Below are 22,997 nucleotides of genomic sequence, written 5' to 3'. Positions count from 1 at the left end.
AACGAAGTAGCAGTATTTGTGACTCCACATGCGTGGGTCATATGCTGTTTGTTTACATCGGGTGAAGTGGAGTCAGTGGACAGAGACACTATTATTAATTATGTTCGCCTTCAAATATACCTAAATTTCATGTATTGTTAATCTTATTAATACAAAAATACCTCAGGCATGTTCATTTGTTCAAATCATCGTAACTGGATTAGTTTAAGTCCATAAATTTCACCACTACGTTGCGGTTGGCATCCCTGCGCTAAGTCGAGCTAATGATGAGGGGTTACCAAGCCATAACTTTGCCACCTATGTCGCATCATAGCTACGATCGCTTATGTCATGACTTATGTCTCACTAACAAAAGTTATAAATACGGGCCCTGGTGAGAGTGCAAGTGTTAGTGAGCCACACATCCTTGCACTAGTGGGTTCACAGGAACACCAAGAGAAAAGTTACAAAAGACGTTTTTATGGATGGTGACTCGTCCTCCGACGACCTCCTCCTCCCCACCCTTTTCCCCTCCTTTTTTATGTTATCCATCTCCAGCCTTCATTTATGGTATGTACAAACTTGAAGTTTTGCTAGAATGAAAATGAATTACCTGATTTATAGGTATCAATAGTCACTTTTAATACTTGAACAGCCATTTGGAACAAATTAAGTTAAGCTGGAAATTTGCTTACATTCAGCCTGTTCCTAAAAAGGGTGACCATTCTAACCTCTCAAATTACCGTCCTATAGCTTTAATCTCTTCCTTGTCTAAAATTTTTGAATCTATCCTGAATAGGAAGATTCTCAAACATCTATCACTTCACAATCTTGTATCTGATCGCCATTATGGCTTCCATCAAGGTCGCTCTACTGGTGATCTGGGTTTCCTTACTGAGTCTTGGTCATCCTCTTTTAGAGATTTTGGTGAAACTTTTGCTGTAGCATTAGACATATCAAAAGCTTTTGACAGAGTCTGGCATAAAGCTTTGATTTCAAAACTGCCCTCTTACAGCTTCTATCCTTCTCTCTGCAACTTTATCTCACGTTTCCTTTCCGACCGCTCTATTGCAGCTGTGGTAGACGGCCACTGTTCTTCTCCTAAATCTATTAATAGTGGTGTTCCTCAGGGTTCTGTCCTGTCACCCACTCTTTCTATTATTCATTATTGACCTTCTTAACCAAACTTCTTGCCCTATCCACTCCTACGCTGATGATACCACCCTACATCTTTCCATGTTATTTCAGAGACAACCAACCCTTCAGGAAATCAACAGATCATGCAGGGACGCCACAGAACGCCTAACTTACAATCTTTCGAAGATTTCCGATTGGGGAAAATCTAGTAGTTTTCAATGCCTCAAAAACTCAATTCCTCCATGTATCAACTCGACACAACCTTCTAGACAACTATCATCTCTTTTTCAATGACACTCAGCTGTCTGTCCTTTGCTCATAATCTTAACTGGAAACTTCACATCTCCTCTCTTGCTAAAACAGCTTTTATGAAGTTAGGTGTTCTGAGGTGTCTCCGCCAGTTTTTCTCGCCCATCCAAGTGCTTATTCTGTATAACGGCCTTATCCGTCCCTGTATGGAGTACTCTTCGCATGTTTGGGGGGGTTCCGGTCACACAGCTTTGCTTGATAGGGTGGAATCGAAAGCTCTTCATCTCATCAACTCCCCTCCTCTGACTAACTGTCTTCAGCCTCTTTCTCATCGCCGGAATGTTGCATCCCTTTCTATCTTTTATCGCTATTTTCATGCTAACTGTTCTACTGATCTTGCTAACTGCATGCCTCCCCTTCTTCTGTGGCCTCGCTGCACAAGGCTTTCTTCTTCCTCTCATTCCTATTCTGTCCAACTCTCTAATGCAAGAGTTAACCAGTACTCTCAATCATTCATCCCTTTCACTGGTAAACTCTGGAACTCCCTCCCTGCATCTGTATTTCCGAATTCCTACGACTTGTCTTCTTTTAAGAGGGAGGTATTGAGGCATTTGCTCCCCTACTTTGGCTAGCCAGACAGTTTTTGCACTTTTTATACTTTTTAGAGAGCTAGCACTCAAGTGGGCCTTTTTTTAATCTTTTTTTTTTTTTTTTTTGCCTTTGGCTCTTCCCTATGTAAAAAAAAAAAAAAAAAAAAAGTGTATGAGACTGCATAATTTCTGCCACTTCCTGGAGGGCTGTGATTTTCACATGCTTACTGACCACAATTGGCTGACACACACCATGGCACAAACAGGCAACAACTTCACTCCCCAAGTGTATAGGCAGCTTGCCTTCATCTCAAGTGTTCACCATGCACCTCAGGCACACTGGGGGGGGGGAAGAAAACACTGGCTGATGCTCTCTCCCATGGTGATGCTCCGGCCTGCATGGTCTTGTCCCCCACCATTGGACTATGCAGAGGTAGTGGCAGCGCAGGAGAATGACCCAGAACTGCAGGCACTGCTAGAGGGCCCCACGTCACTGCAGCTCGTCCAGTAGCAGCTCCCTGACTCTTCAAGGTTAGTGTGGTGTGATGTGTCGTGCGAGCAGGCACACTGATATGTGCAATGGCCATTCCATCAGCAGGTCTTCCACCACTACCACACTCTCAACCATCCTGGCATCTTGGGCACACACCTCATCACAAGAAGGCGAGCAGTGTGGCTAGGGATGAGAAAGGAGATTAAAGAGTGGGTCTGCACCTGCCTTCCTTGCCAGGCCGCCAAGATTCACCACCATACCCACACTCTGCTGCAGACCATTCCCACATCCACGGAACACTTCCACACCGTCCTCGTAGACCTTACACAGGCCTTTTTGTGTGATGCTCTGGAGCGAGAAGTATGTCACCCTTGAAATAAAAGGCCACCCATATGTCGCTTCGTGGGAGAGTGATGGCGGCTCACTTGCCACCTGCCCAGCCTGCACCCCAAGGCCAGCCCCACCAACCCCACCCACCTCCTGTGGCACTGCCCTTGGCCCTACAGCTGCACCTTCTGCCAGTGGCTGAGTTTTTGTGCCCTCCCCCACCCAACAGAGGTGGCACTACTCTCAAAGCCATCCTGGTTTGCCACCACTGAGAATCTGGTTGCTTTGGGGGCAGTGCCACCCTTACTTTGTCACCTGGCAGACCATGATCCCAGCAGTGCCTTCCCCCCCACCCAGCTTGTCGCCTGCAGGCCCCACCATCACCACAGCTCGCCCCACCTGTCCCACAGTCCCCTATCTCCTCCTGCTGCATCACCTCTCTCTCTCTCCTGCTATACAACCTCCTTCCCACTCACCTTCACCCACTGTTACGCCTCCAAGCGTCGTCACTCACTTTGGCAGGTTAAGCCAACGCCCTCAATTTTTTCAGACCTCTTATGTGCCCCTCCTTGCCTGTCACCTTTTTTTTTTTTCTACCCTTATGACTGGTCTTTTCCTCCTATTTAATTTTTTATTCTAGCCTGGGTCCTCTTTTCTGCAGGGGAAAGGGGTACTGTAGCCAACTACTACTACCACCATCACCACCACATGCACTAAGTGACCTGCCTGGGCGAGCTTAGCACAGTCACTCTGGTAGTCCATCCCAGCTAGGTGCACAGCTTGACTTGATGCCAGCCTTACTGGGCTGAGGTCACTGCCTGGACCTGGGGACCGCATGGAGTCAGTCAGTACCTAGCTCGCCACAACTCACCACCTCGTCAGCTTGTCTCGTCACCGCTATCAACATGCACTCTAATAAACAGCAGACTATGACAGCCTGGTTTACTTATCCATCTGCATCCTGGCTAAAGTGAATACTACAGGTAAAAAGATGTGAATTTAGATGAAAGCGAAAGCAAAAAGAGATTAAGAAATGAAGCTAAGGAAAAAACATGAGGAAAGGACAGTGACAGATCTTTTACTGGAGAGTACTGGACTTGAAGCTGAGGAAATGATACATCAAGGAGAAGAGAAAGAATTAGAAGAAGAAAAGTAGTGAAAGCAGGAAGAGAAAGAATTAGAAGAAGAAAAGTAGTGAAAGCAGGAAACAAAGTGGCATATACTAATTTAAACAGATTTATTTCAGGGATAATTGAACTTATGGTTATTTAGAGGAATCAAAACCTGATATAATGGGGATTTCAGGGGATTTCAGAAACTTAACCGAGTTAATTCATGAACTATATTACAGGACAGTATAATATTTGCATAAAAAACAGAAAAGGTAAACTGTGTTGGGGTGTCATGATATTGACTGAGAAAATTTGAGTGACCAAAGTTGGCATTGGAGGAGAAGGCATGGAGTGGAGTACACTAAAATTAGAAGCCAAAAATATGGAAAAAGAGAATTTGATGTGTGTTATGTACCCTCAAAAATTATATCATGGAGCAAGATGCTAAATAACAAAACTCTCAATAAGCAATGCATTTAAAGAAGGATAATATAATAATAATTATGGGGAATTTTTGAACTGCAAAGACATATATGTTGGAAGGAAATGACCAGAATGGGGTAAAAATTCTTTTTTAGCCTGGGAAGAACTTGACTAGTTCCCCAGAACTTCCATATATGGTTAAAGTGGGCAGAGCTTCAGGATGGGCAGTACACTTTGGACTGGAGGCATTTTGGTGGTGACCACCAGGCTGCTCACCCATTCTTATATCCACAGCAGAGGGGATTATACATCACCTACGTTACTTCCCTTTCACTCCACCAATAAGCCATTCTTTGCAGCAATGACCTCTACTTTTTTTTTCTTCAATTTTGTGGAACTAGATGCCTCAGTGGTCCATAAGAGGGCTTCTTGAGCTATGTTGGCAGTGGTTGCACCCATGAGTGCTTAGTACATGCTCCCCCTCTGGGTGTCAATAGATGACTGAGAAGCTTGGGAAATTGCTTGCAGTTTGGAAGCTCATTCCTCATTTCTCTCGTCATACGATGACTCCCTGTGGAAGCAGTCTCTAGTGTGGATGGGGCTTTAGGAATATTACATTATTAGACATGATTATGGAACATGCTATGACACTGGGTTTAAGAAAACACTAGGTTTAGGAATGATGATAAACCTTCTAAAGTTGACCTAATATTTACAAAGGAACCAGAGATTGTGGATGAAATCAAATATAAACATCCCATAGGAAAAAAGTGATCATATATTAGACTGGATGAAAGACTTTCTAAACAACAGAAAAATGAGGCTAACAATCAGAGAAGAGTTCCACTTAGAAGTGGAGTCTCACAGGATTCTATATTGGCACCAATAATGTTTGCCATACATATGAACCATATGGATGAGGGTACAGACAGCTACACGAGTTTCTTTGCTGATGATGTAAAACTATTATGAAAAATGAGTGTGGAAAATGACTACAGAATATTACAACATGATCTTGATAAACTAGGAATAGAGCCAAAAAATGAGAAAATTAATTTTGACATCAAGAAGTGAAGCATAATGGAATTTGGAAGGAACAGAAACAGGATATCACTATTCTATAAACTCAAAGAAACAGAAGTTAAAAATGTAATGGTTGTATTACAGATGACATGTCATCAGGTAAGCAAATTAGTAAAGTTGTCAGAGAAACCTACAACTTCATGAGAAACATTAGAGTGGCATTCACTTATATAAATGAAGAAATGGTAAAGAAAATATTTGTCACTAATAAGACCAAGACCAGAGTATGCAGCAGTACTGTGATAATCCAGTACAAAAAAAGTACATCAAAAAGTTTGAGAGGATAAAAGGACAATAACAAAGTTGGCCCAAACCTTTGCTTATTTTAACATGAAGAGACTGGCATGATTAGACCTGCCCATGTTGGAGCAAAGAAAAGAAAGGGATGATTTGATAGCCATATACAGACTCAAGGATGATTTGAGGAACAATGAGGTTATGACGTTACTGATATGGAAGATTTACTAAAATGGGATACAAGGGACACTAGAAGACATGGAAAGGGACTCAAAAAAAGATAACTACAAAAGGAATTTCAAGAACAGCAGCTTCTCCCCACAGGGTAGTGGACACATGGAATGAACTGGATGAAGTGGTAGTGTGTGCAAAAATTATACAAGATTTTAAGACACTAAAAGATACAAAGACAGGACAGCACAAGCATAACACCCCTCCTGTACAATACAACTAGGTAAAAACACATACATACACGCACGCACACACACATGCACACGCAAAAAAATGCCACACAGTGGAACTTCAAAAAAGTAAGAGAAGACTGGTATGGAACTATCTGATGGGAGAGGAATAAGTAATGAAGACTAAAGAGGAAAAGATCTGGGAGTAATTATACAAGAAAATCTGAACCCTTAAAAACACACAAGTAAGGGATTTGGATTAGCATATAAAATGTTGACTAATATTAGAGTGGCATTTCAATTCATGGGCAAAGATATGATGAAAAAAATGACCATGAGCTTGATACATCCTAAGCTGAAATATGCAGCAGTGGGTGGTCACCGAGCTCTAAAAAGATAAAAGAAAAAAAAGATTTGAATGGATTCAGATGATAGTTACAAAGATGGTGCCGGAACTAAAGGACCTAACATGTGAAGAAAGGCTGAAGGAAATGGGACTGCCAACCTTACAGGATTGAAGGGAACGAGGAGACCTAATAACAATGTATAAAATAGTAAATGGCATTGAAAAAATAGACAAGGAAGACCTGGTGCTGGTAACAGAAGTAGCTAGAAGCACAAAGGACATGTAAAGAAGATTAGGATGAGGCAGTGAGCGAAAGATATTGAAAAATACAATTTTCCACATAGAACAGTGGAAAAGTGGAATGCATTGAGTGACAAGTTGTTACAGCACATAATGTGCATAACTCTAAAGAAAAATTGGATAAATGGAGGCATGGAGACAGGACACTATGAACCCTGCTAGGTAAATACACCTTGCTGACATTGTAGGGAGACATGACACTATGAGCCCTGCTAGGTAAATACACCTTGCTGACATTGCAGAGAAAGACTCACAAACAAAGTGCTTCCATTGCTGGATACCACTGATGCCTCCAAACCAAGAGATCTGATGATGTATATACAGGGGGAGAGAAAGCTAGAGTAGTGTTCACTGTCTTCACTAGTATAAAAGCATTTTGTGTCCAAAAAAAACATGGCAGAGAATAAGAGTCAATGTGGAGTCCAGGTGGTGCTGTTGGCCAAATAAACATCAGTGCGCCGTCTCAAACTTTGAACCCAATAGAAACACCACTGGGACTAAGGCATTTAAGTGAATGGAGTTCCATGAAAGATTTCTCAGGCTTCAAGGATGAAAGAACCAACATGAGAAAAATAATATTGGTGGAGAAGATTAGGTGTACGAGGGAAGTTATTGGTGGATACTTGAAAAGCATAACCAACAGTTTAAGGAAAATATGGAACTGAAAGCAATATGTAGTGAATTAGAAGAAACGGTGAAGGTCAACAATGAAATGAGACCTACACTAGAACGAATAAGAAAAAAGAACAAAGCCCTAAAGGAGATGCAGCATTGGGAGGGTTCAGGGAAAAGGTTGAGACAGGAGAGGGAGCAATGAATGAAGAAAAATTAGATGAATGGGAAAAAGCATGGAAAAAAGATCGAGAAGATGAAAAAGTAAACTTTGCAGAAGTGGTTGTTAAACAACAATTATGAGAAAAAACAAAGGACATAGTGATACATGTGATTAAGGAAAAGGAAGAACTAGTTAGAGACAGTAGATAAAAAGAAATGTATGCTTATATATGAACTACAAAAGAAGAAGAAAAACCCAGTGAAATTTGTGAGAGAAAAGAAGATTATTTCAAGGGTTCTGGATGGAGAACAGGGCCTAGAGAAAGAAACTGAAGAAATATATAGACTTGAGAAATACAGTGAAGGATCCATATGGCTATTAAAAGTTAAACAGAGGTCCCAAGTAGGGGTTGAAGAAATACTGATGACAGAAAGACTAGCTGCAGATACAGAATACAACAATATCTGGATAAAAGAGGATATGAAGCATGCAGGAAGAAAAAGAAAAAGAGAACTGAGAAATGAAGCAAACGAAAAAAATAAATGAGGGAAGGACAGAGAATGAGAGAAATTTTACTGGAGAATAGTAGACATGAAGCTGAGGAAATGGTATGTCAGAGAAGGGGGAAGAAAAACATTAAGAGTTATGTATACAAACATAGATGAATTTATATTAGTAAAGTTGGAAGTGAGAGACTATATACTGGGAAAAGGACCTAACATGGCATGTATCAACAGAGATAAAGTTAAATGAAGACATTCAAGTAAATTTTAAAGAACAGGGATATAATGTTTGGAGGAGAGACAGAAGAGGAAAAGCAAGAGGAGTAGTATTGATAATTATGGTTTGAGAGGATACATACGTGGAAGAAGTACAGTACAGAGATGGACTGGGTGAAGTTTTAAATAAAACAATTAGGAGCAGTGGGAGGAAAAGGAGGAAAATCATTGTTACACATGTACCACCAAAGACAAATTCATGGAAACTTGAGGTACAAAAGGAAATGCAAAATGGTGTTTAAGTGCTTGGACAATAAGTTCAGAACCAACAGAAAATTACTACTTGTGGAGGATCTAAACTGTAAACAAACTTTCAAACAACATAGCCCAATGGGAAGAAGTGATTATGTAGTCCAAGAAGTTAAATTGGAGGATCAGCAAATTTTGAGATGGGAAAGAAACCATGCAAGGCAAGTCAGTTCAAGAGAAGTATGAAATCTTAGACGAGTACAATGAGAGGGTAAGGAGGTTTGTTCTGGTATACACAGTGAGAGAGAGCAAAAGCATATGGTATAATGCTACATGTGTGAAACCTAAGAAGAGAAAGGATGCTGCTTGGAAAAAATTGAGGTAGCAGAGAAATGAAGAAAATAGGAAGTAAGGTAATTAGGCACGAAGCAAATATATTAGAATATGGAAGGAGGAAGAGAGAAAGTGAAAGATGTAAAAAGATGTGGGGAGCAGCCCAAGCTATTCTACAAGTATATAAATGGAAAAGTGATGAACTAAGACACCATTACCAAGTTAACTAAGGGAAACAGAGTTATATGAAACAACGGAAGGAATGAGTGAACTGATGAATGAAAGCTTTAGATCAGTTTTAATGTAAGAGACCAAGGGAATAGAAAAGAACAAATACTGTATAGCACCAATATATAAAGAACATTAGGAAACTAGAAAGAATCCAAAGGATAGTCACAAAGATAGTACCAGAAATAAAGGACCTTCCCTATGAAGACAGATTAAAGGAAATGAAGCTACCAACTTTGAAGGATAGACAGGGGAGAGGAGCTCTAATAATGATGTACAAGATAGTGAGCAGTATAGTAAAGATAGATAGACAAGACCTGATATCACTGAATGAATATGGAGATAGACAGACAAGAGGACATTCTAAGAAGATCAGGAAAAGTCAATGTTTGAGGAACATCAAAAAGTTTAGTTTTCCTGATAGGATGGTAGACGTGGAACAGTTTGAATGAAGAGATTGTACCAGGCGAAAGTTTGCACAAATTTAAGGAAAATTTGAATAAAATTAGATGTGGAGACGGGTCACTATGAGCCCTACTGGAATCCTATATCCTACAGTTAGGCAAATACACACACACACACACACACACACACACACACACACACACACACACACACACACACACACACACACACACACACACACACACACACACACACACACAAAATATTGGATTAGCCTTCCATTATATGGATAAAGATATGATGAAGAAATTAATTAGTATGGTAATTAGACCAAGATTGGAATATGCTGGAGTGGTCTGGTCCCCTTATAAAAAGAAGCATATAAGGAAGTTGGAGAGATTGCAGAGAATGGCAACAAAAATGGTTCCGGAATTGGCAGAAATTACCTATGAGGAGAGATTAAAAGAAATGAATTTGCCTACCTTGGAACAAAGAAGAGAAAGAGGAGATTTAATACAGGTTTATAAACTGTTGAATGGACTGGATGAAGTGGATAATGAGCAAATGATGTTGAGAGAGGAAAACTTAAGTAGAACTACAAGATCACATAGTAAAAAGATAGCCAAGGAATATGCTTGAAGGATGTGAAAAATATAGTTTCCACAAAGATGTGTGGAGGTGTGGAATGGTTTGAGTGAGGAGGTGGTGTCAGCAAGGAGTGTGCATAGTTTTAAAGGAAAGTTGGATGTGTGTAGATATGGAGACGGGGCCACACGAGTATGATACCCAGGCCCTGTAAAATTACAACTAGGTGAATAGGTGAATACACACACACACACACACACACACACACACACACACACACACACACACACACACACACACACACAAGTGTGGTCGGTAAGATTTGTGAGAGGGTGATAAAGAAATATTGGATACGATTCCTGGAGGATCATAAGTTATTATCGGATCATCAATTTGGCTTTAGGAAAGGGAGGTCATGTGTAACAAATCTACTGAGCTTTTATTCAAGAGTGGTTGACAAAATACAAGAGAGAGAGGGATGGATGGACTGTGTATATTTGGATTTAAAGAAAGCTTTTGACAAGGTACCTCACATGAGACTGCTATGGAAATTAGAGATTTATGGAGGACTGAAAGGAAAAGTGTTAAAGTGGATGGAAAACTACTTGAGATGGAGGAGATGAGAACGGTAATAAGGGATGCAAAGTCGGACTGGTTGGTGGTGGAGAGTGGAGTCCCACAAGGCTCAGTGCTGGCACCAATACTTTTCCTTGTATATATTAATGACATGCCAGAGGAGTAAACAGTTATATTAATTTGTTTGCGGATGATGCAAAGTTGTGTAGGTGTGTGAAGAGTGAAGAAGATTGTGAAATTTTACAGGCAGATCTGGATAAGATTTGGGAGTGGAGCAAGAGGTGGGAAATGGAATTTAATCTGAGCAAAAGTCATGTGATGGAGATGGGGAAGAGTGGAAGAAGGCCAAGACGGTCATATAAGATGGGTGAAGAAGTAATGTTGAAAAAGGTGGAAAAGGAAAAGGATTTGGGAGTGATAATACAAGACCATGGGCAGTTTGAGGCTCATATTGATAAGATGTTTGGAGAAATGTATAATTTGATTGAAATATTGGATTAGCCTTCCATTATATGGATAAAGATATGATGAAGAAATTAATTAGTATGGTAATTAGACCAAGATTGGAATATGCTGGAGTGGTTTGGTCCCCTTATAAAAAGAAGCATATAAGGAAGTTGGAGAGATTGCAGAGAATGGCAACAAAAATGGTTCCAGAATTGGCAGAAATGACCTATGAGGAGAGATTAAAAGAAATGAATTTGCTTACCTTGGAACAAAGAAGAGAAAGAGGAGATTTAATACAGGTTTATAAACTGTTGAATGGACTGGATGAAGTGGATAATGAGCAAATGATGTTGAGAGAGGAAAACTTAAATAGAACTACGAGATCACATAGTAAAAAGATAGCCAAGGGAATATGCTTGAAGGATGTGAAGAAATATAGTTTCCCACAAAGATGTGTGGAGGTGTGGAATGGTTTGAGTGAGGAGGTGGTGTCAGCGAGGAGTGTGCATAGTTTTAAAGGAAAGTTGGATGTGTGTAGATATGGAGACGGGGCCACACGAGTATGATACCCAGGCCCTGTAAAATTACAACTAGGTGAAGGTGAATACACACACACACACACACACACACACACACACACACACACACACACCTGGTAGCTCAGTGGTTAGAGCGCTGGCTTCACAAGCCAGAGGACCGGGGTTCGATTCCCTGGCAGGGTGGAGATATTTGGGTGTGTCTCCTTTCATGTGTAGCCCCTGTTCACCTAGCAGTGAGTAGGTATGGGATGTAAATCGAGGAGTTGTGACCTTGTTGTCCCGTTGTGTGGTGTGTGCCTGGTCTCAGGCCTATCCGAAGATCGGAAATAATGAGCTCTGAACTCGTTCCATAGGGTAACGTCTGGCTGTCTCATCAGAGACTGCAGCAGATCAAATAGTGAAACACACACACACACACACACACATACATACAGCATGCTCCAAAGTATAGGATGGGCATTTAATTACCTGAACGGGAACATGATAAAGAAGATATTGACCACCCTGATTAGGCCACAGTTGGAATATGCATCAGTGAAAGTCACCATACATGAAGAAACCTGTCAAGAAACTGGAAAGAGTGCAGAGGTTAGCAACAAGAATGATACCAGACTTTAAGGAGGTATTGTATGAGGAGAGGTTAAATAGGCTGGAATTAAGCATGTTGGAAGAAAGTAGTCAGAGGGGATATGATAACAATGTTCAAAATAGTACATGGAGTGGACATATTGGATAGGGAGAACCTGATCACGATGGCATCCAGTAATTACCTAAGAGGACACCCAAAGAAAATACTGAAGGACTCCTGCACGAGCGACATCAAGAAGTATAGCTTCCCGTATCAGAGCATTGATGCATGGAACAAACTGAGCATGGATGTGGTGTGTGCGGAGTGTCAGTCAAATGAAGGAAAAATTGGACAAGTGTGGACAAAGAGACAGGACATAGAGAGCTACGGCTCGGGCCCTGTAATCACAAATAGGTAAATACAAATAGTAAATACACACACACACACACACACACACACACACACACACACACACACACACACACGGTAGCTCAGTGGTTAGGCGCTGGCTTCACAAGTCAGAGGACCAGGGTTGATTCCCGGCCGGGTGGAGATATTTGGGTGTGTCTCCTTTCACGTGTAGCCCCTGTTCACCTAGCAGTGAGTAGGTACGGGATGTAAATCGAGAAGTTGTGGCCTTGTTGACCCGGTGTATGGTGTGTGCCTGGTCTCAGGCCTATCCGAAGATCGGAAATAATGAGCTCTGAGCTCGTTCCGTAGGGTAACGTCTGGCTGTCTCGTCAGAGACTGCAGCAGATCAAACAGCAGATCACACACACACACACACACACACACACACACACACACACACACACACACACACACACACACAGTGAAACAGTGAAACACTGTATTTATTTGGATTTAAAAAAAGGCGTTTGACAAAGTGCCACATGCAAGATTACTATGGAAGTTATAGGAGAAGGGTGGCTCAAAAGGAAGCACATTGAGATGGATAGAAAACTATTTGAGGGGGAGAGAAATAAGGACAGTAGTTAAAGTTATGAAGTCCAAGTGGAGAGCAGTAGAAAGCGGAGTGCTGCAGGGATCAGTATTGGCACCAATACTTTTCCTCATTTATATTAATGACATGCCAGAAGGAGTGAACAGCTACATAAATCTGTTTGCAGTTGGTACGAAACTGTGCAGAGTTATAAAGCAAAAAGAGGATTGTGAAATACTGCAGAAGACCTAAATAAGATCTGGGAATGGAGTAAAAAGTGGGAAATGGAATTCAATGTGGACAAAAGCCATGTCATGGAAATAGGAAAGAGTGAAAGATGACCCATGGGAATCTATAAGATGGGAGATGGAGTAGAACTGGAGAAAGTTAAAAAGGAAAAGGACTTGGGAGTGACGATGGAAGAAAACAATCAACCGGTAAGCCATATTGATAGAATTTTTAGAGAAACATATAATTTGCTAAGAAATATTGGAGTAGCATTTCACTACATAGACAAAGAAATGATGAAGAAATTGATAAGTACTATAATAAGACCCAGATTGGAATATGCAGGAGTAGTGTGGACCCCTCATAAAAAGAAACACATAAGGAAGTTGGAAGTTGGAGAGACTACAAAAAATGGCTACAAGAATGGTTCCAGAATTTGAAGGGATGACATATGAAGAGAGACTAAAGGCTATGGATCTACCAACCCTGGAACAAAGAAGGGAGAGAGGGGATCTTATACAAGTTTACAAATTGATCAACGGAATGAACCAAGTGGATAATGAGAAACTGATCTGAGAGAAGAATATGACATTCGAAGCACAAGATCGCATAGTAAAAAGCTGAGAAAAGGAAGATGTCCGAGAGATGTTAAAAAATATAGTTTCCTGCAAAGATGTATTGAGATGTGGAACAGTTTAAATGAAGAAGTAGTGTCTGCAACGAGTGTGCATACTTTTAAAGTAAGATTGGATAAGTGTAGATATGGAGACAGGGCCACACGAGCATAAAGCCCAGGCCCTGTAAAACTACAACTAGGTAAATACAACTAGGTAAATACACACACACAGGCAATAAAAATAGACATAGATAATAGGTATAATGTATGGAGGAGAGACAGGGTGGATAAAAGAGGAGGAGGAGTCATGAAAATGTTGAGGAAAGAGATGGTGGTAAACCAAGTGGAATTTGGGGAAGGAAAAGCAGAAGTACTGTATGTTAAGATGAATATTAATAAAAAAAGAGTTAACAATCATTGGAGCATATGTGCCACCAAAAACAAATTCATGGACCAATAAAGAATATAAAGACATGATAGATGACACAATAAGGAGTCTGATGAGTCATTAAAGAAAGGAGAAAAGTGATATTAGTAGGAGATTTCAACTGTAAGGTGGTGGACTGGGAAAATTATGAAAGTGGTATGGGGGAAGAAGCCTGAGGAGAAAGATTCCTGAATTTAATGATAGATAATATGATGGACCAAAGAGTAAAGGAAAACACAAGATTCAGAGGAAACGACGAGCTGGTGAGATTGGACCTGGTTTTTACAAGGGGTACACAGATGAATGATGATATAAGATATAAGTGCCCATTGGGAAAGAGTGACCATGTAATATTAGAAATGGATATAGAAGAGGGAAAGGAAGATAGAGATGAATCATAAAAAGGAGACCGATGAAATTACAGAAAGGCTGATATTGAGAGCCTCAAGAACTATTTCAAAAACATTAACTGGGAGGAAATGGAAAATTCAGAGAGAGTGCAAGAGAAATATAACTTATTTTTGGAAATATACAAAACAGGAGTCAGGGAACATGTCCCAAAATATAGACCTAAAGAAGAAGGAAAGAAAGATTGGTTTAATGCAAGGTGTGCTAGGGCAAAGGAGAAAAGAGATGGAGCATGGAAAAGGTGGAGGAGAAATAGAAATCCAGGAAATAAGGAAAACTTTAAGATAGCAAGAAATTATTATGTTAAGGTGAGGAAGGAAGAGGAAAGAAACTATGAAAAAGACATTGTTGAAAAATGTAAGGAGCAACCAAAATTTTTCTACAGATTCATAAATGGAAAAATAAGGCAAAAAGAAACAATAGAAAGGTTAAAAGGAGAGAACGGGATGGTGGAAGACCCAAAAAGTATGGCAGAAATGTTAAATAGTAAATTTCAGGAGGTCTTTACTAAGGAATCCAAATTTGAAAGGCCACAGGGTGATAGAGAGACAATCTTTATGAAAGACATTAAAGTAACCAAGCTTGAAATAAAAGAGATGATGAAGGAATTGGATGAAGAGAAGGCAATGGGACCGGATGAAGTCTCGGGCAGAATACTGAGAGAATGTAGGGAAGAACTAGCAAGTCCTATATACAACATCATAAAATGCTCAATAGAAAATGGAACAGTACCAGTAGAATGGAAAAGAACTGAGGTGGTTCCCATATATAAGAGTGGAAAGAAGGAAGAACCTTTAAATTATAGACCGGTATCACTAACTAGTGTAATATGCAAGATGTGTGAAAGAGTAATAAAGAAAGAATGGATCGAGTTCCTTGAAGACTAACAAATTATTATCAAATAGCCAATTTGGTTTTAGAAAAGGTCGGTCGTGTGTAACAAATTTACTGAGTTTCTACTCTAGAATAGTTGAAAGAGTACAAGAGAGAGAGGGATGGGTTGACTGTATTTATTTGGATTTAAAAAAGGCGCTTGATAAAGTGCCACATGCAAGATTACTGTGGAAGTTAGAGGAGAAGGGTGGCTTAAAGGGAAGCACAATGAGATGGATGGAAAATTGCCTGAGGGGGAGAGAAATAAGAATGGTACTTAAAGATATGAAGTCCAAGTGGAGAGCAGTAGAAAGCAGAGTGCCACATGGGTCAGTATTGGCACCAATACTTTTTCTCATATATATAAATGACATGCCAGAACAGCTACATAAATCTGTTTGCGGACGATGCGAAACTGCAGAGTTATAAAGCAAAAAGAGGATTGTGAAATACTGCAGGAAGACCTAAATAAGATCTGGAAATGGAGTAAAAAGTGGGAGATGGAATTCAATGTGGACAAAAGCCATGTCATGGAAATGGAAAGAGTGAAAAACGACCAGTGGGAATCTATAAGATGGGAGATGAAGTAGAACTGGAGAAAATAAAAAAAGAAAAGGACTTGGGAGTGACGATGGAAGAAAACAATCAACCGGTAAGCCATATTGATAAAATTTTCAGAGAGACATATAATTTGCTAAGGAATATTGGATTAGCATTTCACTACATGGACAAAGAAATGATGAAGGAATTGATAAGTACTATAATAAGACCCAGATTTGAAAATGCAGGAGTTGAGTGGATCCCCCCATAAAAAGAAGCACATAAGGAAGTTGGAGAGACTACAAAAAATGATTACAAGAAAGGTTCGAGAATTTGAAGGGATGATAAATGAGCGAAAGACTAAAGGCTATGGATCTACCAACCCTGGAACGGAGAAGGGAGAGTTTATAATTTGATCAACGGAATGGATCAAGTGGATAATGAGAAACTGATCCTGAGAGAAGAATATGACATTTGAAGCACAAGATCGCATAGTAAAAACCTTAGGAAGGGAAGATGTCTGAGAGATGTTAAAAAATATAGTTTCCCGCTAAGATGTGTTGAGACTTGGAACAGTTTGAGTGAAGAAGTGGTGTCAGCAACGAGTGTGCATAGTTTTAAAGAAAAATTGGATAAGTGTAGATATGGAGACGGGGCCACATGAGCATAAAAGCCCTGTAAAACTACAACTAGGTAAATACACACCTCAGAGAATCATATCTCTCTCTCTCTCTCTCTCTCTGGATACATTCTGATTAACTCCTACCTGGTTCGGATTGCAAGTACCTGGTTCGGATTGCAAGGATGCACTGCATGGGGTCAAAGCCAATTGCAGTAGGCTGGTAGGGAAAATCATGGTACACCATCTGAAATAATGGTAGTTGTTGTAGTGGTAATAGAAAGCATTAATGCATGAAATGGACTGTATGGTTTGTGCTAGAAATATTCACAACTCTAAGGAAATGTTGAATGAAATCAGTTACGGAGATGGGACAGTATGACCTTAGCTGGTCTCCCATATGTCACATCTAGACAGGTAAACACACACACACACACACGGCCCGGTAGCTCAGTGGTTAGAGCGCTGGCTTCACAAGCCAGATAAAGTTCGATTGGTGGAGATATTTGGGTGTGTCTCCTTTCATGTAGTGTTCACCTAGCAGTGAGTAGGTAGGATGTAAATCGAGAGTTGTGATTGTTGTCCCGGTGTGTGGTGTGTGCCTGGTCTCAGATAAAAGGTCGGAAATAATGAGCTCTGAGCTCGCTCCGTAGGGTAACGTCTGGCTGTCTCGTCAGAGACTGCAGCAGATCAAACAGTGAATACACACAGAGGAGATGATGATAATAAAGTTAGATGTGGAGACAGGTCACTATGAGCCCCACTGGAATCCTATATCCTACAGTTAGGCAAACACACACACACACACTTAAAAAGAGTCTATTGAAAGATTAAAAAAAGAGCAAGGGATAGTAGATGACCCTAAGAATATTGCGGAATTGCTAAATAATAGGTTTCAACAAGTATTTACTAAAGAAACAATGTTTGTAAAGCCTTACAATGTAGAAGGAAATGTGCACCTGGATGACATTAAGATACCTAAAAAGGAGTTATATAAAATGTTGGAGGAACTTAAAGATGATAAAGTGATGGGATCAGATGAAGTTTCAGGAAAATTATTGAAGGAATGTAGAGAAGAATTGATAGATCCATTATATGATATTATAAGGTGCTCATTAGAAACAGGGAAGTACCAGTAGAGTGGAAGAGAGCTGAAGTGGTGCCCATTTATAAGGGAGGCAGTAAGGAAGAGCCTCTTAACTATAGACCTGTGTCTCTAACAAGTGTGGTCGGTAAGATTTGTGAGAGGGTGATAAAGAAATATTGGATACGGTTCCTGGAGGATCATAAGTTATTATCGGATCATCAATTTGGCTTTAGGAAAGGGAGGTCATGTGTAACAAATCTACTGAGCTTTTATTCAAGAGTGGTTGACAAAATACAAGAGAGAGGATGGATGGACTGTGTATATTTGGATTTAAAAAAGCTTTTGACAAGGTACCTCACATGAGACTGCTATGGAAATTAGAGATTTATGGAGGACTGAAGGAAAAGTGTTAAAGTGGATGGAAAACTACTTGAGATGGAGGGAGATGAGAACGGTAATAAGGGATGCAAAGTCGGACTGGTTGGTGGTGGAGAGTGGAGTCCCACAAGGTTCAGTGCTGGCACCAATACTTTTCCTTGTCTATATTAATGATATGCCAGAGGAGTAAACAGTTATATTAATTTGTTTGCGGATGATGCGAAGTTGTGTAGGTGTGTGAAGAGTGAAGAAGATTGTGAAATTTTACAGGCAGATCTGGATAGGATTTGGGAGTGGAGCAAGAGGTGGGAGATGGAATTTAATGTGAGCAAAAGTCATGTAATGGAGATGGGGAAGAGTGGAAGACGGCCAAGAGGATCATACAAGATGGGTGAAGGAGTAGTGTTGAAAAAGGTGGAAAAGGAAAAGGATTTGGGAGTGATAATACAAGACCATGGGCAGTTTGAGGCTCATATTGACAAGATGTTTGGAGAAACATATAATTTGATTAGAAATATTGGATTAGGTTTTCATTATATGGATAAAGATATGATAAAGAAATTAATTAGTACGGTAATTAGACCAAGATTGGAATATGCTGGGGTGGTTTGGTCCCCTTATAAAAAGAAGCATATAAGGAAGTTGGAGAGATTGCAGAGAATGGCAACAAAAATGGTACCGGAATTGGCAGAAATGACCTATGAGGAGAGATTAAAAGAAATTAATTTGCTTACCTTGGAACAAAGAAGAGAAAGTTTGAGTGAGGGGGTGGTGTCTGCGAGGAGTGTGCATAGTTTTAAAGGAAAGTTGGATGTGTGTAGATATGGAGACGGGGCCACACGAGTATGATACCCAGGCCCTGTAAAATTACAACTAGGTGAACTAGGTGAATAGGTGAACACACACACACACACACACACACACACACACACACACACATATACAATTATGTAATACAGTAAAATAAGAGAAGTTGTACAGAAGACAAATGTTTACATGTTCAATTTCCTCATTTCTTCCAATCATTACACCAAAATGCATTGACGTGGAGTACGTACTCGTATTAGTCGTATATGGCATAGCCTAATACTCCCTCTCCCGCCGCCCCAACATCTACCTACCGTCCAGCAGAGACACTTGTTCCAACTTGTTCGGTCTTTAAGGATTAAACGTGTTTCTTCTACAGTATTCTAGTGTCAGACTGCCAAGATATTTATACTATTTACTGGATAAAATGCTCTTGAGAACCTGGCTAATCTCTGTGGCCTTGGGAAATAGTCATGGTAAAAACTGTTTCTCCCTGCCAAGCCACTCAAGAGATAGCTACTCCGAGGTTTGAAATAATCGATAAAATAATAAATGAAAGACTACAGATGATGTATAATATGAACCCATAATGACAACTGATAATCGTGCTTGGTTTTGTGTGGATATCAACTCCAAAGCCCCTCACATGCATGTGGATTTGAAAAAGAAAAAAAAAAAAAGACACCTCGTGATTTGCCAAGTACGGCTGTCTGATTGCTTTTTTCACCTCGTTTTCCTGTTTCCTTAGTAATTACCAAGTCAAGTTAGGCTGACAACACTTCACATGAAAGGGCGTGGAGGATGAAGAGTAGTTGACGCCGTAACTCATCACGCCATTGTTTAATAAGAAATTAAACTAATTTGTGTTTGTAATTTACCAAGGTCTATGAAAACGGACGGACCCGCATCCACCAGCCGTTACCCTCTCACTCTGTGTGAATTCATAAGTTTATCATTATTACCAATCAATAAGTATGACTGACTTAGCACACCACACCCCTCATCCCTTGGTTAGGGAAGATTGTAACGGACCCGCTTGTCAGCAGAAATATCCTAAAGATGGAAAGCCAGAAAAATCTCACGAGATGGCAAGCTCGTAGTGGAGTTATAGATCGCATGCCAGTGATGGCGACAAAAACAGATTCGGTTCCTTTACTACTGAGCCACGAGAGAGAGAGAGAGAGAGAGAGAGAGAGAGAGAGTGTGTGTGCACGCACATCATCTCCATCACGGATCTATATTACTAGTTCGGCCATCATAAGTTACCATTGTTATGCGTTTATCAGCAGAACCACGTTAATTACACCGCAATCGTCGGTAAATTTGCAGTTTCAACCAATACACCCTATCTTATATTTCTTTTTCCCTATGTCTTACAAGCTTGGGGACCCTGGAAAAGCGGGGTTTTAGGGTGGGGAAATAAAAAAAACGAGCAAAATTTGGCCCTTGAAAAGTCTAGGGAAATAACCTAACCTAACCTAACCGTACATGCGCATGTGTGATTGGCAGGAAAAAATTATAATTTCCGTGATTGGCAGAAGGCAACTCCACATTGTACGTCATCACTGGTCACTCAACGTCATAACATGTAACTGATTGACAGACTGCTACAGCACCTGCGCAATATCAATAAACACGAACACACTCGATACCCTCTGACTGACTGCTGTAGGATCCAGAGGTAAAATCGAGGTAAATCTTAGAAATTGTCCTGAAGTTATTATTAATTTCCAATAGGGTGAAATGGGGTTAGAAATGCTCGTAGAAGTGTGATCTAGACCGTGAGAATGTGTATAGTCACGTGAGTGTACTGGTTAAAACTGCAACAATTCCACACATACAATATACAAATCATGTCAGTCAGATAGAACTACATGCCTAGATAATCATCACCATTACCACCACCACCACCACACATCCCTGAGAGAATACTGAACACATCAATATTGTCAACACAAATACTAAGAAAACAAACACTAAACTAGCACAAAGCACACCATAGATAGTTACACTGTTAATCACTTCACTTCATCACCGTTGTTCACTATTATTCATATCATTCACGTCATTCACTTAAATAGTATACTAATTCTTATCTGTATTATTTATGCATTCATATAACCATTTCAAGCATTATTACTAATTCACTGGTATCCAAATCACTCACATTACTTATTTAATGCTTACTCATATAAATCACTCGTATCTTAATTACTCCCTATTAATCACTGCATTTCATGTCACTAACCTCACCACAAACTCTTACAGGAACACTTACGTAAACAACAGGAGACAGTCACCTTGCATAACGCCACCCTTAATCCGTCACCCGCTACTCCCGTGGCTCGAGTGAGGCCGGCCGTCGCCCGCTTACTCTCTCCTGTCCAAGGTTCATTCGAGGTTTCGCGCATTCGTGAACAGTGTGCCAGACAATTTGGTGCCCCATTTACGCTCTGCTGTCACAGTGAATATTCTTGTTAGAGTTTGGCTATTTTCGTAGATATGTGGTGTTCGTGTGCAATACTATTATTCTTCCAATATCGTTAGTTTATTAACCCTTGCAATGTGTTAAGTATTTATAACCATACAAACTTTATAGATAGTCTTTCCTTGGCAAAATGAAGCCTAATAAACAACTGTGTTCATCCCCTCACCGCTAATCCCTTATCCCATGCTTCCTCTCATCCCTCTCTTTCCCATACAAACAACATTTGCTGTTGACCATCTTGCTCGTCAGTGTAAATACTTCTACAAAACATTTTCTTCTCTTTTCTTATTTTTATTAAGGGCTACGATCATACCATATACGTATTTACAGCACCAACCAGTCAAATTGATGATATTTACCGGTGAATTCATCCCTTGACTGAGGTCCATTAGAGAGCAAAAGAAGTTTTTACTGAGGTAAAAGTAAGAATAATAGTATCACACACAAAATTAATGTATCTGAGGAGGTAAACCGTCCCAGGGAACCATGAGCCGATTGTATCACATGTGGAAATCATCACCGCGCTGGTGGCGGAGAAGTGCACACGGAAATGGAAATGGCATATATCAGACCATCTTGGTAATAGCTTAGCTTTAAACTATCAGGCTAGACAGGTGGGACTCTTACGTTTGCAATCTAGAATGCATCTGACAGTCGCTATGGCAAGCAGCAGGCTGGAAGGCAGGACAAGCCATTACACATTTTTCAATTAAAATCAAAGACTAAACTGAACCAAATGACACAGCAATCACAGCGAAAAAAGATGCCAGATAATTTCTTTTCTACTATCCGCCACTGAAGGGCTGTGTGAGGCATTATGTACACTCACACACATTCATACTCCATACGTAAAGAACTAAAACCTCTAAAACAATGAAACAAAGGAAAATATACAAGTTTCTGATCCTTGGCACTGTATGTAAACTCCCCTTTCCTATCTGACAGGCACCGTGGCACCCTAGGTGACACACACACGCGCACACACACACACACACACACACACACACACACACACACACACACACACACACACACACACACAGCGTCAACTGAAAAAAAAGGGGAGAATACAATTTAATACCTGGTAATATCGTGTAGATACGCGTATTACAGATAGTCACTACTTCCAAGGTATTTTATATCTCACTAACATCTACTTGTGGAAAGTATAATCATCAAATGTTTTTATGACGACAATGAAAGTATAGAGATTTTCACGTTCGGTACTCACAAAACAGTATAAATTCTGTTTTAGGCACTATGGCACTATGCGAGGCATTATACACACTACATTCACATATAAGTACACACTCATACAGTCACGTATATAAAGAAACAATATCTATTTACCATTCAAACAAAGAAAATGAGGTATTCACGCTTGACACTAATTTAACACTTTGTCATTTGACAAGCCCCGATGAAAGAAGCGACGTGCGTCCACTTGCTTGAGTAACTTTCACTACGAAGATGTATACTAGT

The 22,997-nt window shown here is 40.2% G+C and overlaps 1 protein-coding gene and 1 long non-coding RNA gene across 6 annotated transcripts; one reads left to right on the top strand and one right to left on the bottom strand.

Moving 5' to 3' along the window:
- Positions 1 to 270: 270 nt before the first annotated feature.
- Positions 271 to 3,567, top strand: LOC123514627. Its single transcript, XR_006677655.1, has 3 exons — positions 271 to 549; positions 2,290 to 2,486; positions 3,437 to 3,567. It is a non-coding gene; the product is annotated as an uncharacterized LOC123514627 (long non-coding RNA).
- On the bottom strand, positions 3,503 to 22,446 carry LOC123514621. Of its 5 annotated transcripts, none has more exons than XR_006677647.1 (3): positions 21,306 to 22,445; positions 16,923 to 17,002; positions 3,503 to 3,599 (listed from the first exon to the last, which is right to left on the bottom strand). XR_006677647.1 is itself a non-coding variant. In XM_045272609.1 (3 exons), exons 1-3 carry the CDS (start codon positions 21,436 to 21,438, stop codon positions 4,848 to 4,850), a joined length of 225 nt encoding a protein of 74 aa, XP_045128544.1. In that variant the 5' UTR covers positions 21,439 to 22,446; the 3' UTR covers positions 4,086 to 4,847. The 5 variants fall into 5 exon arrangements, 2 of the variants coding, with proteins under 2 accessions (XP_045128544.1, XP_045128543.1); XR_006677646.1 differs by lacking the exon at positions 3,503 to 3,599 and adding an exon at positions 4,086 to 4,881 and having other exon boundaries at positions 21,306 to 22,432; XR_006677645.1 differs by lacking the exon at positions 3,503 to 3,599 and adding an exon at positions 4,086 to 4,881 and having other exon boundaries at positions 16,903 to 17,002; positions 21,306 to 21,656.
- Positions 22,447 to 22,997: the final 551 nt, after the last annotated feature.

The sequence above is a fragment of the Portunus trituberculatus genome, chromosome 38 (genome assembly GCF_017591435.1).
Source record: "Portunus trituberculatus isolate SZX2019 chromosome 38, ASM1759143v1, whole genome shotgun sequence".
NCBI classification, from domain to species: Eukaryota; Metazoa; Arthropoda; class Malacostraca; order Decapoda; family Portunidae; genus Portunus; species Portunus trituberculatus.
The sequence above is the reverse complement of the archived record's forward strand: the minus strand, read 5'-3'. Positions and strand labels throughout refer to the sequence as shown.

Coding starts and splice junctions, on each gene's coding strand:
- LOC123514621 (XM_045272608.1), bottom strand. CDS start 21,438: ATGCGCGAAACCTCGAATGAACCTTGGACAGGAGAGAGTAAGCGGGCG. Junction 17,003..21,327: donor TAAGGGTGGCGTTATGCAAG/GTGACTGTCTCC, acceptor CCATTATTTCAG/ATGGTGTACCATGATTTTCC. Junction 4,882..16,902: donor GTACTTGCAATCCGAACCAG/GTAGGAGTTAAT, acceptor CTGCTTCCACAG/GGAGTCATCGTATGACGAGA.